Source organism: Sorex araneus, chromosome 1 (genome assembly GCF_027595985.1).
Source record: "Sorex araneus isolate mSorAra2 chromosome 1, mSorAra2.pri, whole genome shotgun sequence".
NCBI classification, from domain to species: Eukaryota; Metazoa; Chordata; class Mammalia; order Eulipotyphla; family Soricidae; genus Sorex; species Sorex araneus.
The window spans coordinates 452,502,090-452,517,248 of NC_073302.1; the positions used below are offsets into that span (position 1 = coordinate 452,502,090).

The window sequence follows — 15,159 nt, forward strand, 5'->3', positions numbered from 1 at the left end:
CAGTCCTGGCCCCGTGTTGGCCACAGCTGTGTGGCCCCCTGGGCTGCCCAGACTCCTGGCCAGGCTGCAGAGGCTGCTGAGCCCTGCCCAGTGGCACTGACCTGCTGGTCTCCCACACCGCGGGGCCCGCCCGGAGTGAGGGGGAGTTCAGGAGGAGACAGAGAGTGCAGGGCCCCACTTCCTGCAGGCACTGTGAGCAGAGCACAGCAGCTGGCCCGCCTGGTCAGACCTGGGACGCGTCCCCGGTGGGAGCCATCTAGGCACTGCCCGTCCTGGTGTGCAGGAGACAACATGGGTTCCCAGGAACTGTAACTACAGCTGTTGACCAGTCATCATGGAAATTAAGTTACAAGAACTTAAAATGATTACACAAAGAAATCATATGACACGAGTGCTGTAAATCATGCAATTATAGACATAAATACAGTCTATTTAGGACAAAGGAGCTAGCTGAAATCCACGTGGCATTTCACTGTTCTGATCCCTGGAGGTGGTGGTGGGGTGTCAGGCATGGGAACTGCCAAACACCACAGATGGGCGTGCTTGGGCGGGACCTCGGCTGCAGCAGCTCTGCTGGTCTTGGGAGCAACGGGGGATGCTGGCCCTACCCTAAAGGTGAGGAGCGGGAGCCTCACGCCAGGGGCTGGGCTGCTCTGTGGGACCAAACCCCTGAGCTTGGGCACAGAGACCCCCACACCCGCACAGGAGAGCTCCTGGTCTGCAGCACGCAGTGGGACCTGCCCTGGGGTGCTGGGCCTCAGGCACTCTGCTTCAGCCCCACTCCCACCCCCGCCCATCTCTTCTCTGCAGCACACGTGTGGCCATTCCTCAGCACGCTTTGAGTTCTGGGAACGCAGCACATGACCAAACCTGTTGGGAATGGCAGGGGTGTGGGGTCACGGTGTCCCCCTCTCTGTACTAGGAGCAGGCTGCCTTGTGTGGGGACCACGGCCATTGCCACTGATCTTACTGTCTATGATTCCACAGTTCAGAGTAACAGACGGGTCAGGCTGGCAGGTGTGACTGGTGGGTCTCACTAGCAGTGAGGCACTGTCCCCTCAGGGGTAGGACGCCCAGAGGCTGTGTGGCACGCTGGCACAAATGACCTTGAAAAGTGAATGAAGGCAACACAGTTCTGGTTCTGCCTTATGCATGAAAGATCCAAGTATCGCACCACCGGAATGTACCCACCAGAGTGCCACGCAGATCATTAGACGGGGTTTGGCTAAACCAACCAACCCGGGGACCACAGCTGGCTTCAGAGTGTTGGGTCACAGTGCTCCCTGTGCCAGGGTCACTGTCCTCTGCCCCAGCTCCTGGCCCTGGGCTTCTCTCCCTCTGACCTGGACACACAGCAGGTCACTGCAGGACGGTGAAATTGCCCAGGGACAGTCCCGCCTGCTCCTGCCACAGCCTCGTTTATAAGGGAATCAGAGCTGTGAGACTGGGAACCTGGGCAGGGAGAGGAGGGAGAGCCCTGTGCAGGGCTCCGGGCAGGCTGGAGCCCACAGCCCTCTCTGCTCTCCTCCCCAAGTCCCAGGACAGAAGCAGGACTGGCGTGGCACGGGGCGCTCCATCCATGTTTATAGTTTGCACAGCAGCTTCCATTCGGGCAGGGGTCAGCGGTGCTTGCCTCCCCTCTGCTCCTCTGGGGAGCATGAGGACAGGGCAGGCCGATGACAGGGAGGCCCGGGGGGCTGCCTGTGTCCCCATACTCCCACCTGCTCCCTCGTCTGCCTCAGCCTGGGGTGTGTCCGGCCTCGGGAGAGAGGCCTGGAGCCTCCTCTCCACAGGGTGCGCAGCAGTGCTGACGTGGGACTGCAGGGGGCACTAGATGACCGAGGTCTCCGTCTGCAGAAAGGACAGGGCACGGGAGCCCCGGGGGCACTGCAGGGCGCCCTCGGAGCCATTCCGGGAGACAGACGAGCTGTGGAGCGTGTAGTCCCGGGCTGATGGCCGCCCCGGCCACAGGCTGTGCCACTTCCTCCTGAGCTCACTCTGCACCTGCAGGGACACGGGCATCAGCCCCGAGGATGTGAGCCCTGGAAGCCCAGGGCAGAAGCACCGTGCACTCTGCCTCCTGGGGCAGGAGCGGGAGGGAGCGGAACCTGCCGGGACCCTCCCCTGGCCCGGAACAAGGTTCTGGTGACAGGGCCAAGGCTTCCGGCTGTGGACAGCTGCAATGGCCATGGGGCAGCTGCAGGGCCAGGCGGGCTGGGCTCAAGGCGGAGCTGCCTTCCCCTTGGGGTTGCTCACCCGCCAGGGGACCACGGGCCGAGGCCGGTTGGGATCAGGACGCGAAGCATGGAGGGCACCTCCAGGGGATGGGCAGCAGGGCTGTGCGGGGTGAGGACGGTACAGGGGCAGGGCACCTACCTCGCTGTTGAGGAAGCAGTACAGAACAGCCACCACCAGGCCCTGTGGGCAGATTTAGAAACCCAGGTGGCACCCAGGTTGGGCAGCACCCCATACAGACCCCAGGGCGGCAGCGCCCAGAGACACGGCCCCTCCCACACATACCTGGAAGGAGCCGAGGCCCAACTCGAAGAGAATCTGGTACTCAGAGGAGAAGCCGAAGGGAAACGCAGCAAACACCACGTAGTGGACTCCGAACAGCGGGATGAGCAGCAGCGTGGACTTGGCCAGTCTCCTGCGCCAGAAGCAGGCAGCTCAGTGGGACCCCACACCCCCACCTGATTCCCTGACACCACGGCCTGGGGCTTCCCCGCACACAGTCCAGGGGTGTGGGGTGTGGACAGGTGCCTCTCGGGACCTTGCAGGGTCTATGCTCCGTGGATCAGGGCCCAGAATCAGGACACAGACACTCTCCTGTCCCTCAAAGCACGACTCCCCAGTCAGAAAGCAGCGTCTGCTAGTGATGGCCTTGCCGGAGAGGAAGCCAGAGTCAGTCCCCCGCCGTCTGGTTGCTGGGACCGGCACACGGCTGGGCATGGCCTGGACATGTGGCTAACGCCCGTGGCCCCCTCAGAGCCCCACGAGAAGTTCCCGTTGGGACTCAGTTGCTGTGCTGAGGGCCGGCTGATCTCGTACCAGCTGGGTCAGCCTCCGCAGGTGGCTGTCTCCGTGGTGTCTCCGTGACCCCAGCACGTGACTGTGCCAAGCCGGCAGGTCTGCGATCACTGGAGCAAGCCCCTAAATCAGTTTCAGGGCCCCGGGTGCGTGCGTGCAGGGACAGCATCCACTGCTCCTTCCTGACGCCAGCACTGCAGATGGCCTGCCCGCCTGGCTGAGGCACAGAACAGGGCCCTGCGGTGCCCACCCACGCAGCTGGCCAGAGCTGCAGGAAGCTCAGAGCCCACTCGCAGACAGCCGGACGTTCCCTGTGCCTCAGTCAGCGAGAGGTCGCTCGTGATCCACATGGCCGGCCAGGCCCCTGCACGGCCTGCGGCCCTGCCCACGGCATCAGGGCAAGAGACAGCTCCTCGTCAGCTGAGGCCTGGTCTCTTTTGGGGGTGGTTTGAGCCACACCTGGTGTTGCTCAGAGGCTGCTCCTGACTCTGTGCTCAGGAGTCAAACCAGCAGTGCTCAGAGGACCTGCCTCCCCCCTGCAAAGCCTGCCCTCAGCCCCTGACCTGCAGGTGGGCAGAGCACGGGCACAGCCGAGCTCACCCTGGCAGGAAGCTCCGTCCTGGGCCTCTCGCCGAGGAGCCCCGCGGCTGGAGCAGGTGGGTGGCCTTTCCCTGTCTCAGAGGACCTGGGCTCAGGACAGGCCCTGGGGCCGCCACGTGTCGGGGGCCTGAGAGGGCAAACCAGCCCGACTGGGAGGATGCTGAGCGACTTCCGTGCTGACAGAACCTCAGGGACAAGCATTGTCCTCTGCCCTACAGGTGAGGAAACCGGGGTACAGAGTGGGGGCCGGGGGCACGACCCCCCCGCACATGTCACCAAAGGGGCTGCCGGCACCCTCCTGGTCCTGCTCAGAGCAACCAACCTGGGCACTGAGCAGCCACCTCTGAACCCAGGACTTGCATGGCCCCCGAGCACTTGCCATAAACCAGCTTCTCACTGGTCAGCACTGAGCCTGCTCGGACGGGTCCTGGGGGCTTCTCAGAGCCCTGAGAGTCCGACCACACGGGAGGGTGCTGGACGGGGCGTTCCTGCCGCGTTCTCAGCGGGATGAAGCCAGGCCAGGAGACACTGTCCCAGGGTGGGAAGGCCAGTACCCACATCCCTGCACGCACACCCCTGCACACACACACACCTGCGTCCACACACCAGCAACCACTGACCAGCACCCTCACACCTGAACTCACACACCTGTGCCCACACACCTGCACGCACACACCTGCGTCCACGCACCAGCAACCACTCACCAGCACCCTCACACCTGTGCCCACACACCTGCACACACACACCTGCACACACACACCTGCGTCCACACACCAGCAACCACTCACCAGCACCCTCACACCTGAGCTCACACACCTGTACCCACACACCTGCATGCACACTCCTGCGTCCGCGCACCAGCAACCACACACCAGCACCCTACACCTGAGCTCACACACCTGCACGCACTCATCTGCATCCGTACAACTGCACCCATGCCTCTGTACCACACGCCTGCAGCCAGGGGGGGTCAGGCCCTTGTCTGTAAAGTATACGCACTTGTACTGTGACTCATCGTTGTGGCCCACATCTGGGGACGTCAGCTTCTGCAGTAAAATCCGTATGATACTGATGAAGAGGCCAAAATTGACCTGCCAAAGAGAGACATCAGTGACCCTCTGCAGTGGCGGTGGCTGTGGCGGGGACGGGGCAGGACTGCAGCACCCCGGGGTGCGGCCTCCTCCCCCAGCCCCCGGCCACAGCACTGTGAGTGAGTGATCAGCCCCCACCCGGCAATTCTCCCGAGGCCCCTCCCGAGAGATCCTGGGGGCGCAGATGCAGGTCTCCCAGACTCTTCACTAGGACCAGTCAGATGCAGGTCTCCCGACTCTTCCCTAGGACCAGGCAGATGCAGGTCTCCCGGGCTCTTCCCTAGGACCAGGCAGATGCAGGTCTCACGTCTCTTCCCTAGGACCAGGCAGATGCAGGTCTCCCAGACTCTTCACTAGGACCAGTCAGATGCAGGTCTCCCGTCTCTTCCCTAGGACCAGGCAGATGCAGGTCTCCCCGACTCTTCCCTAGGACCAGTCAGATGCAGGTCTCCCAACTCTTCCCTAGGACCAGTCAGATGCAGGTCTCCCGACTCTTCCCTAGGACCAGGCAGATGCAGGTCTCCCGACTCTTCCCTAGGACCAGGCAGATGCAGGTCTCCCGACTCTTCCCTAGGACCAGTCAGATGCAGGTCTCCCGGGCTCTTCCCTAGGACCAGTCAGATGCAGGTCTCCCGACTCTTCCCTAGGACCAGGCAGATGCGGGTCTCCTGGGCTCTTTCCTAGGACCAGTCAGATGCAGGTCTCCCGTCTCTTCCCTAGGACAGTCAGATGCAGGTCTCCCCGACTCTTCCCTAGGACCAGGCAGATGCAGGTCTCCCGACTCTTCCCTAGGACCAGTCAGATGCAGGTCTCCCCGACTCTTCCCTAGGACCAGGCAGATGCAGGTCTCCCGACTCTTCCCTAGGACCAGTCAGATGCAGGTCTCCCAACTCTTCCCTAGGACCAGTCAGATGCAGGTCTCCCGACTCTTCCCTAGGACCAGTCAGATGCAGGTCTCCCGACTCTTCCCTAGGACCAGGCAGATGCAGGTCTCCCGTCTCTTCCCTAGGACAGTCAGATGCAGGTCTCCCGACTCTTCCCTAGGACCAGGCAGATGCAGGTCTCCCGACTCTTCCCTAGGACCAGGCAGATGCGGGTCTCCTGGGCTCTTTCCTAGGACCAGTCAGATGCAGGTCTCCCGTCTCTTCCCTAGGACAGTCAGATGCAGGTCTCCCCGACTCTTCCCTAGGACCAGGCAGATGCAGGTCTCCCGACTCTTCCCTAGGACCAGTCAGATGCAGGTCTCCCCGACTCTTCCCTAGGACCAGGCAGATGCAGGTCTCCCGACTCTTCCCTAGGACCAGTCAGATGCAGGTCTCCCAACTCTTCCCTAGGACCAGTCAGATGCAGGTCTCCCGACTCTTCCCTAGGACCAGTCAGATGCAGGTCTCCCGACTCTTCCCTAGGACCAGGCAGATGCAGGTCTCCCGTCTCTTCCCTAGGACAGTCAGATGCAGGTCTCCCGACTCTTCCCTAGGACCAGGCAGATGCAGGTCTCCCGGGCTCTTCCCTAGGACCAGTCAGATGCAGGTCTCCCGACTCTTCCCTAGGACCAGGCAGATGCAGGTCTCCCGACTCTTCCCTAGGACCAGGCAGATGCAGGTCTCCCGTCTCTTCCCTAGGACCAGGCAGATGCAGGTCTCCCGGGCTCTTCCCTAGGACCAGTCAGATGCAGGTCTCCCGTCTCTTCCCTAGGACCAGGCAGATGCAGGTCTCCCGACTCTTCCCTAGGACCAGTCAGATGCAGGTCTCCCGGGCTCTTCCCTAGGACCAGTCAGATGCAGGTCTCCCGTCTCTTCCCTAGGACCAGGCAGATGCAGGTCTCCCGGGCTCTTCCCTAGGACCAGGTAGATGCAGGTCTCCCGACTCTTCCCTAGGACCAGTCAGATGCAGGTCTCCCGTCTCTTCCCTAGGACCAGGCAGATGCAGGTCTCCCCGACTCTTCCCTAGGACCAGGCAGATGCAGGTCTCCCGACTCTTCCCTAGGACCAGGCAGATGCGGGTCTCCCGGGCTCTTCCCTAGGACCAGGCAGATGCAGGTCTCCCGACTCTTCCCTAGGACCAGTCAGATGCAGGTCTCCCGACTCTTCCCTAGGACCAGGCAGATGCAGGTCTCCCGACTCTTCCCTAGGACCAGTCAGATGCAGGTCTCCCGGGCTCTTCCCTAGGACCAGGCAGATGCAGGTCTCCCGACTCTTCCCTAGGACCAGTCAGATGCAGGTCTCCCGGGCTCTTCCCTAGGACCAGTCAGATGCAGGTCTCCCGGGCTCTTCCCTAGGACCAGTCAGATGCAGGTCTCCCGTCTCTTCCCTAGGACCAGGCAGATGCAGGTCTCCCGACTCTTCCCTAGGACCAGTCAGATGCAGGTCTCCCGACTCTTCCCTAGGACCAGTCAGATGCAGGTCTCCCGGGCTCTTCCCTAGGACCAGTCAGATGCAGGTCTCCCGTCTCTTCCCTAGGACCAGGCAGATGCAGGTCTCCCGGACTCTTCCCTAGGACCAGGCAGATGCAGGTCTCCCGACTCTTCCCTAGGACCAGGCAGATGCGGGTCTCCCGGGCTCTTCCCTAGGACCAGGCAGATGCAGGTCTCCCTGGCTCTTCCCTAGGACCAGTCAGCAGAGCACCCTAGGGGCAGCTCACTCCCAGCAGGGGTTACTCACGATGATAGAAATCAGGATGGGGGTCCGGATGACCCACCAGGGCAGGCTGTGCTCATTGGTGTCCCAGCACCTGTGGAAGAAAGGACCAGATGTGCAGGGCACAGGCACACACGCTCCCCTTCCTGAACGCAGAGGACACACACATGCACGCACGAGTATACACATACAGTCACAGTCACACATAACCACACACTCTCATTCCAACCTGCAAGGGTTGCAGGTTGCACAAATGCACACACATGCGCACACACAGATGCACTCACACACACTCTCACACCTTCCTGCACAGGATACACAGTCACACACACATTTTCCTGCCCCCCCACACAGCCCCTCCCTTTCCTGCCCACAGGGTACTCACACAATCATAGTCACCACACACACATCTTCTGTTCACAGGGTGCAACACACACACACACACACACACACACACACACACACACACACACACACACCCCTTTCCACCCACCCACCGAGTGCACACACATAGTCACACACACATACACCTCCCCTTCCCACCTGAAGGCTGCACACACACTCGCACACACCTTCCTGCTCAGCAGCTGCCATACAGCCACTGGCTCCCCTTTCTGACCCTCCCTCCTGTCCCCGTCCTGCGCCCACCTCCTCCTGTTCTCCTGTGTCCCCAGTCCACCCCACTTCTGTTTGGATTGTTGTTGTCCTGTCGGGACATCTTGGCAAGGGGTTTGTTTTGTTATTACAGCCTTGAGTGTGTGAACTGAGCCTGGAAACCAGGTCACCCAGGGCTGGGGGCCAGTGAGTGTCCTTTTCCGATAGTCCCTCTCTGGGCTGACACACTTGCCCTCAAGGCAGGGCCCTCTCCTGCCCACGCTCCCCTTCTGGTCTGCCTCAGGGTCTCTGAGCCACGTCAGAGATCTGCCGGGAGCTGGGACCTGAGCACCACAGGCCAGTGTACCCAGCCCCCCGTGCAAGCACCCCAGCCTCCTGGACCAGCCCCGGGTCCTCCTCTGACGCCTCCTCACCCGGTGTCCTCCAGAAGGATCCTGGCCGCCGTCCACGCCGTGATGCAGATGGTGGGGATTCCTGCAGAGACTCAGGTCAGCTGCGCCCAGTGTCCTGACCCAGAGAGCCCACGGGGCGTGCGTGGGCCCTTCCCCCCCCCCGGGGTCTTCCAGCTGACCCTCTGGCGCTGGGCCTCAGGGGCAGGTGTGGGGAGGACCTGCTCCCTCAGGTCCCTGCACACGTGGATGTGGCTCCTCCCACTCTGTCCTGCCCGCCTTGGCTCAGACCCCCTCCCCCCCCTCTGGCCTTCCCACGCTGGGCCCTCGGGGCTGCAGAGGGGGACCCTGCTGTGGCAGGAAGGGCAAGGGTTGGGAGTGGACAGTGCCAGCTCGCAGGCCTGAGTGCGGGTGGGAAAGAGTGGCCCCGAGCCGTGGTTCCGGGGTTAGGGAGTGGAGATGCTCTTCCTGCCGCGGGCACTCCTAGGGGCCCAGTCCGTAGGGCTGAGGAGTGACCCTGTTGGACAGAGGAGCTGGGTGTCCTTACCCCATCCTATGAGGAGATAGGCCAGGAAGCACCTGCTGGGGACGAAGATGGCCACGAGGAGCGTGTGCAGGTACAGCCCCTCCACGAGCAGCCAGCAGAAGTTGGCCATGATGCAGTACTGGAAGAACACCAGGCTGAGCTTGCACCCCACCTGCAACACACAGCGAGAGCCTGGCGCGGGGGCACAGACCCGCCAGCTGCTGCCCAGAGGACGCCGGGCAGCGCCCGAAGCTGGCCCCCAACTGGGCAGGACCAAGCAGCCGCACCAGGGGCCTGAGCTCCCAGAGGAGTGCTCAGCTGCCTGGGAGCTTGGAAAGGGCGTGGCCCACACGTGGGGCTCGGGTGCCTGTCCCCACGTGGACGGGGGCAGATGGGCTCCAGGTGTTAGCACAGTCCTGGCTGCTCGAAGCGTGGTATCCCAGGGTATATGGGCCAGGTATCCCAGGGTAGGTGGACCTGGGCCACGAGGCAGCTGATGCCCAGACCCTTCAAGACTGCCCATCCTGGTCTGTCCGGTCCTGAGTCAGAGGGTGGACCCAGACCCTGGCCCGAAGGAGCCCTCAGGGCAGAGCATCCTGGGAGCATGGCCAGCCAGACACCGCAGAGGGCCCGAGCACAGGCCCGGGAACCCACGGCCAGGGAGAGGCAGAGGGCCAGCAGGCTCAGTGCAGGGCACCTCATGGGGCACTGGGGTGGCCGTGGGGGGCCAGGGGTGTTGAGGCGCGGCCCCCCCCGGCCTGCAGATGGTGCCTGTCTGTCTCTTGGGGGCCCCCATACCACAGAGTGGACCCTGGGCAGCCATTCCCAGGTTGAGGGGCATGGGGAACAGCCCACGGGTCCGCGGATGCCACTGTGACCCAGGGAGAGCCTCACCCAGGACGCCGGCTGGTTGGGACACTGCCTAGTGCTCGAGTCGGAGTAGAGCACGTTGTCCTTGAGCAGCACCGAGATGGCACGCAGGATGAAGGACAGGAAGAGGTTGAGGTGGATGGAGTTGCGGGTGCAGTGCAGCCTTCTGTGGGCAGGAAGACAGAGAGGCCAGGCTCGCACCCATGGCTCTGCACCGCCTCGCTCTGGCCACAAACCCACCACTCTTGGGCACATTTGGGACATTGCCACTTTTGCACGCTGGCATCTAACTATTTCCCCTTGGCTCGTCCTAGAAGTCTTCAGGACAGGAGCAGGAGAGTGAGGCCCCGCGTGCTGAGGGCCCGGTAGGATTCTGTTCTTCCCCAGCGGCCAGCCAGTGGCCTGTACTGGCTGTCTGGGCTCTCTAAAAAGTGCCCAGAACATCTTATTTACAACTCTTTAAAAGCACTAAAATTATCCTTTTTAATTGCTCAGAGTCATGGGGTCACGCACTCCCCCACAGCCGCTCCTCTGAGACCATGGAAGACTGTCTGCAGGGGGAAGAGAGTCCCTCAAAGTGCTGCCAGTGTGGTCCTCAGGGGCTCAGGCGAGGCCCACAGGGGCAGCAACACCGGGACAGCAGGGCCCTGGGGGCCAGCGGGTCGCAGCTGAGAAGCAGCAGAAGTGGAGGCTGGAGGGAGGGCCTGAGGAATTGCCCACTGGCCCGTCTTCGTCACTGTGACCACTGTGACTAGAATGTAAGTGTCAGCAGCTGAAACAGAATATACAGGGACCTTCCAGGGGACTCGGGGGAGCATCTCTGGAGGAAAGCGATGCAGAGCCGCCTCAGCAGGCAGCCGGAGGCCAGTCTGCATCTTTAAAATCACCAGTGTGGTTACAGCAGGAGTGGAAGCTAGAAGGAACCAGCAGTGACTACGAAGGTTAAATTCGGGCAGGACTCTGAGCAAGCTCATGCTCTGAGCGACAGAGATGCAAGATGGGGAGTCTGCAGGAGTTTGCACTTGAGTGAAGCCCCCCGTCTGATGGGCTGCGGACAAATGACAGCTTCTGGCCCCTCAACCCCACCTCTGGCTCAAGGCTCTGCCCTTCTAGCTAGAGAATGCCAACTCCCCTCTGGAGTGGGACGCCCTTCCAGTCTCTGCCTTTCCTCACCTGAAACGCCAATAAAACACAAACCGTGAGGTGGACCAGAAACAGTTCAACATTCACCCAATGTCTGGACAACGTTCAGGTGCTGGAGAAACAAAGTCAAGAGGAAGGGACCCAGAGGGCAGCATTTCCAGACCAGCCTTCTGGAGGACTTGCACAATGGAAACAGGCTGCTTTCCCGAGCACTGAGCTGGGGGCCCAGTGCCCCCAAAAGTCTGGGACGTAAAATTATCATACTCAAGTAAATTGATTGACACTTGATTGATTACAGAGCCAGATTGTCTTAAAAATTTAAAGGATCTGGGTCTAGCATTAAATTAGACACAGAAAACAAGACATTTGTAATTGGAAAGTAGGTCAGTAGAACATATCTATATCAAAGTAGGAAAAAATAAAACAATGGAAAACGAAATGGTCTACATAGATGCCATGAGGGGATGACCTGGCGTGCTCTGGTAAGAAATGCAAATAGTTAAAGTGCATGTTGAAAAAGTCTCAAATGAAACAACCACATCCAAAATATTTTGCACATCTCACTGCCACTCATCTCTCAAATCCAGCTGACAGTCTGTAAAAAGCCATTGCGTAAAATAACCAAATAACCCAGGGACACCAGAAAGAACTATGACAGGTCCCAGACAGAGCTGGACACACCTCCACCCCCTCCCCTCCCCTCCCCTCCCCTCCCCTCCCCTCCCCTCCCCTCCCCTCCCCTCCCCTCCCCTCCCCTCCCCTCCCCTCCCCTCCCCTTCTCTTCTCTTCTCTTCTCTTCTCTTCTCTTCTCTTCTCTTCTCTTCTCTTCTCTTCTCTTCTCTTCTCTTCTCTTCTCTTCAGACAGCCGTTGATAGATCAGTCAAATCAGGACACTCCAGTGAACTTCTTGCTCTGTTCTTGTCAAAACATTTCACTGCTTGTGTCTTCTTCTACCAACCAAACACAGGCCCTTGGGGGTCTGGGTCCAAGCAGCCTTCATTTTTGTGCCCAATGTGGGGTTCAAGTGCAATATTCTATTCTGCTCTTTCCTTCTCATCTCCAGGTGGGAGAAATACCACTGAGCCTGCCCTGGACTGGGAGACCATGGCAGGGCGATTTCTGGTTGAAACACAGATGGCTGGTTTGTAAATCTCTTCCTTCACTGGCCGGTGCTGGAGACCCTCTCTCCCGCCTCCCCCCTCCCTCCCTTCTTCCCTCTTATTCCCACCTTTTTGTTGTTGTTCACCTTTTTTTTCTCTCTCATATCTCTGGATGGGAAGAATTCCAATGAACTGTTATCAAATTGAGGGGTTTGATCATTCTCCAGTAAACCCCGAAGTCTGCCAGTTTGTGTGTCTCTCCTCAGCCACTAGCTGGTGCCAGAGGACAGAAGGACAGTCTCTCCAAGGACTCCCGTTCTCGCCTTGAGCCAGTATTTCACTCCTGCCCAATGCAGCACCCTCAGGAGTCCCTACTCCCCGTTTATCCCTCACAAATGGACTGACTCCCTTTGGGGCTCCAGGCCTGGTCACCCCAGGAATGAAACTATGTATGGTTGGTCAGCTGGTAGGTGCCTCATGGACCGGTCCAGCTGTCTCTCTCCCTTGATCTCCTTCTGGGGATGCCCAGGACAGTTAAACAAAGACGAGCCAAACCTTGTCCCACCTCACGGACTCACCCCTCGGATACATCCTGGATAACTGGACTAAAACCCTAACCCACAAAGCCTTATGTCTCCTATATTTGTCTATGGAGGCCTGGTCACTTTAGCTTTATAAACTCTGTTCAGGAATCCCAGCTATGCTATAATTCCATCTTTCAATTAGATTTTTGATCCTAGCAGTGAAATTGGACAAACCCCCCGGAAGCCCAGGTCTCATGGCTCCCTTCCGGTCAGTTGTCTGCGTCTGCATCACTCTTCACCATGCGCCCTTGTCGGCCCCCGGGAGGAGTTCCCTCTCAGCCTCGCCTGGTGTGGCTGCTGATGCTCCGGATAGCGCCTCTCTAGCCTCTGCCCCGTCCCTCTGCCTCCCCACGAAGAGTGGGATAGCCTTGGTTAAACAGGCTGTCACAAAACTGACCAAACTTCCTTGCAGTTGTGTTGTGAAATCTTTAATTATGGTCATTAAGAAGCCGTTTGTCCTTCTGTGACATTGTTTTAATGCTGCTCCCATTCCCCCTACAACACATGCTTCCTATTTAAGACCAGTTCTCAGTTTCTATTCTTTGAGTACTTGTTGTTTCTTTAAAGTCCACATACGAGGGAGATAATTTTGTGTCTGTGTCTCTCCTTCTGACTAACTTCGCTAAGCATTATATTCACAGCAGTTTTAAAAGAACTTGCTCTACCCCTTTATGAGTCCAGGTTTTTGATAAAATTTTATTTTCCCCTTATACTAATGCTTTGAGAGCTCCATTTGCTCTCAATGGAACGAACATCTCCGAATACAGCAGCTATGTGTACCTGGCTCGAGAAATCAACATGAGGAACGACTTGGCGCCAGAACTGAGCAGAAGGAAGAGAGCAGCGTGGAATGCATTCAAGAGCATCAAAGAAGTGGTTAAGAGGATGAAGAACCTCTGACTCCGGGCACATCTTTTTAATTCTACCGTTCTTCCTGCACTAACATATGCCTCAGAGACCTGGGTCCTACGCAAGCAGGATGAGAATGCTATTTGGGTATCCCAAAGAGGAATTGAAAGAGCTATGCTTGGAGTATCACATCTCACTCAAGTGAGAGAAGGAATCCGGAGTTCTGACCTCTGTCAATGGTCAAGAATCAGGGACGCTGTCTCATTTGCCAAGGCATCAAAAATCAGATGGGCTGGTCATGTAATGTGATTCAGAGACGACCACTGGACTAGAGCTATTACCAACTGAATTCCACAGGACGTCAGAAGACCACGTGGCCGCCCACCAACTAGATGGTCAGATTTCTTCGTCAAATCCCTGAATGAACAGTTTGAGGCTCTTCCTGTTCCTGGAGCGAGCAGATATCATTGGGCTGCACTAGCACTCGACAGGGACAAATGGCAATGTTACTGCCGCCCGCTCAAGCAAATCGAAGATCAACGGGACGACAAGTGATACAAGTGATGCTTTGTATAAACACTAGTTTACAAAGTTGTTTATGATGATTTGCTACAGACATACAATATACCAACACCAACCCCACCACCATTGCACCTTCTCACCACCATTATCTCCAATTTTCTGAACCACCCTTTAAGTTTTGCCCCTGTAGCAGAACCTCAATGATTTATTTTATATTGCTTGTTACAAATAATTTGCTAAATGGATGATCAAAAAGTGTTGCCTTAGAAGAAAGTTAGTGAGGATTGTTGTGTCTCACCATGTAGCCATTAAGTCCTTGTACAAGAGATCAATAAGATGTTGCTATAGGTTTATATTTTGTTTATATTTTGTTAATTGAGGTTGGTTGCAATCTGGTGTGCTACTCCTGATTTATCAGGGTTATAGAGTTTGAGAGGTCGCATGGCCGCGAATGCAGCTGCATGCTCCAGGGAGTCCAAACATTTTTAGTGGGGTGATACAGCTGGAGTTTTAGCAGGGTGGCAGCTTTGGGGCGAGTCCGTGACTGCCAGGGCTTCTGAAGTACAGGGAGACGTGGGGAGGAAGCTCATCTCCGTCTCTGCGAAAGCCTGGAGATTTCAGTTATAAAACACGCATTCCTGAGTTTTCCAACAGATTAATTTCTGGACGAGGCTTGTCCTGAGCAGTGGGGGCCGGGCAGGAGCAAGGCGGCACTGTGGAGTGTGCTGGTCTCCACTTTTGGGCTGTGTATGTGTGTGTTTTAAGTTGACTTGCGTTGACTAACAATTTGGGCAATTCTCTCAAGACCATATAAGGTAGAAATGAAAAACTCGATGAAAGGCCTTCTGACTAAGGGCATGGAGTCAAAACTCCCAGATAAAAGGCTTGGCATTTTACAGAGGCTACCCTACTTCTTCCTTTTTGGGGCCATTGGTTACGATCTTTCTTGCCTTTCATTTTGGGTCCCGTTTGCTCAAATAACAAAACTAATCTCTTCTCATTAAGAGTGAATCAAGTTCCAGATGATAAAATCCTCTTATAAAAGTGGGGCTTCTTCCACCCTTCCTCAGCCTGCTGTCTTTGTGTCACCTGTGGACCAAGTGGGGTGTTCCTTCCACCACTGACCCTCCAGCCCCGGGAAGACCTGAGCCAAGCCCAGGCCTCCTCACTTTGCCACTCAGCAGGAAGCAGCTACAGACTGGGC

General features: G+C 57.9%; 1 protein-coding gene across 2 annotated transcripts in view; it reads right to left on the reverse strand.

Annotated features, from left to right (window-relative positions):
- Window positions 1-410: 410 nt before the first annotated feature.
- The window catches only part of VIPR2 (vasoactive intestinal peptide receptor 2), a 59,630-nt gene continuing 44,881 nt past the window's right edge, over window positions 411-15,159 (reverse strand). Inside the window, exons 6-13 of one of the 2 annotated variants that reach the window (XM_055140969.1) lie at window positions 9,782-9,920; window positions 8,909-9,059; window positions 8,386-8,446; window positions 7,382-7,451; window positions 4,630-4,721; window positions 2,521-2,650; window positions 2,377-2,418; window positions 411-2,004 (exon numbers count right to left, since the gene is read on the reverse strand). In XM_055140969.1, coding sequence (XP_054996944.1) covers window positions 1,831-2,004; window positions 2,377-2,418; window positions 2,521-2,650; window positions 4,630-4,721; window positions 7,382-7,451; window positions 8,386-8,446; window positions 8,909-9,059; window positions 9,782-9,920 — 859 coding nt within the window. In that variant the 3' untranslated portion in view covers window positions 411-1,830. Of the gene's footprint in view, window positions 2,005-2,376; window positions 2,419-2,520; window positions 2,651-4,629; window positions 4,722-7,381; window positions 7,452-8,385; window positions 8,447-8,908; window positions 9,060-9,781; window positions 9,924-15,159 lie in introns of both variants that reach the window. The other variant, XM_055140968.1, reaches the window with a different exon arrangement.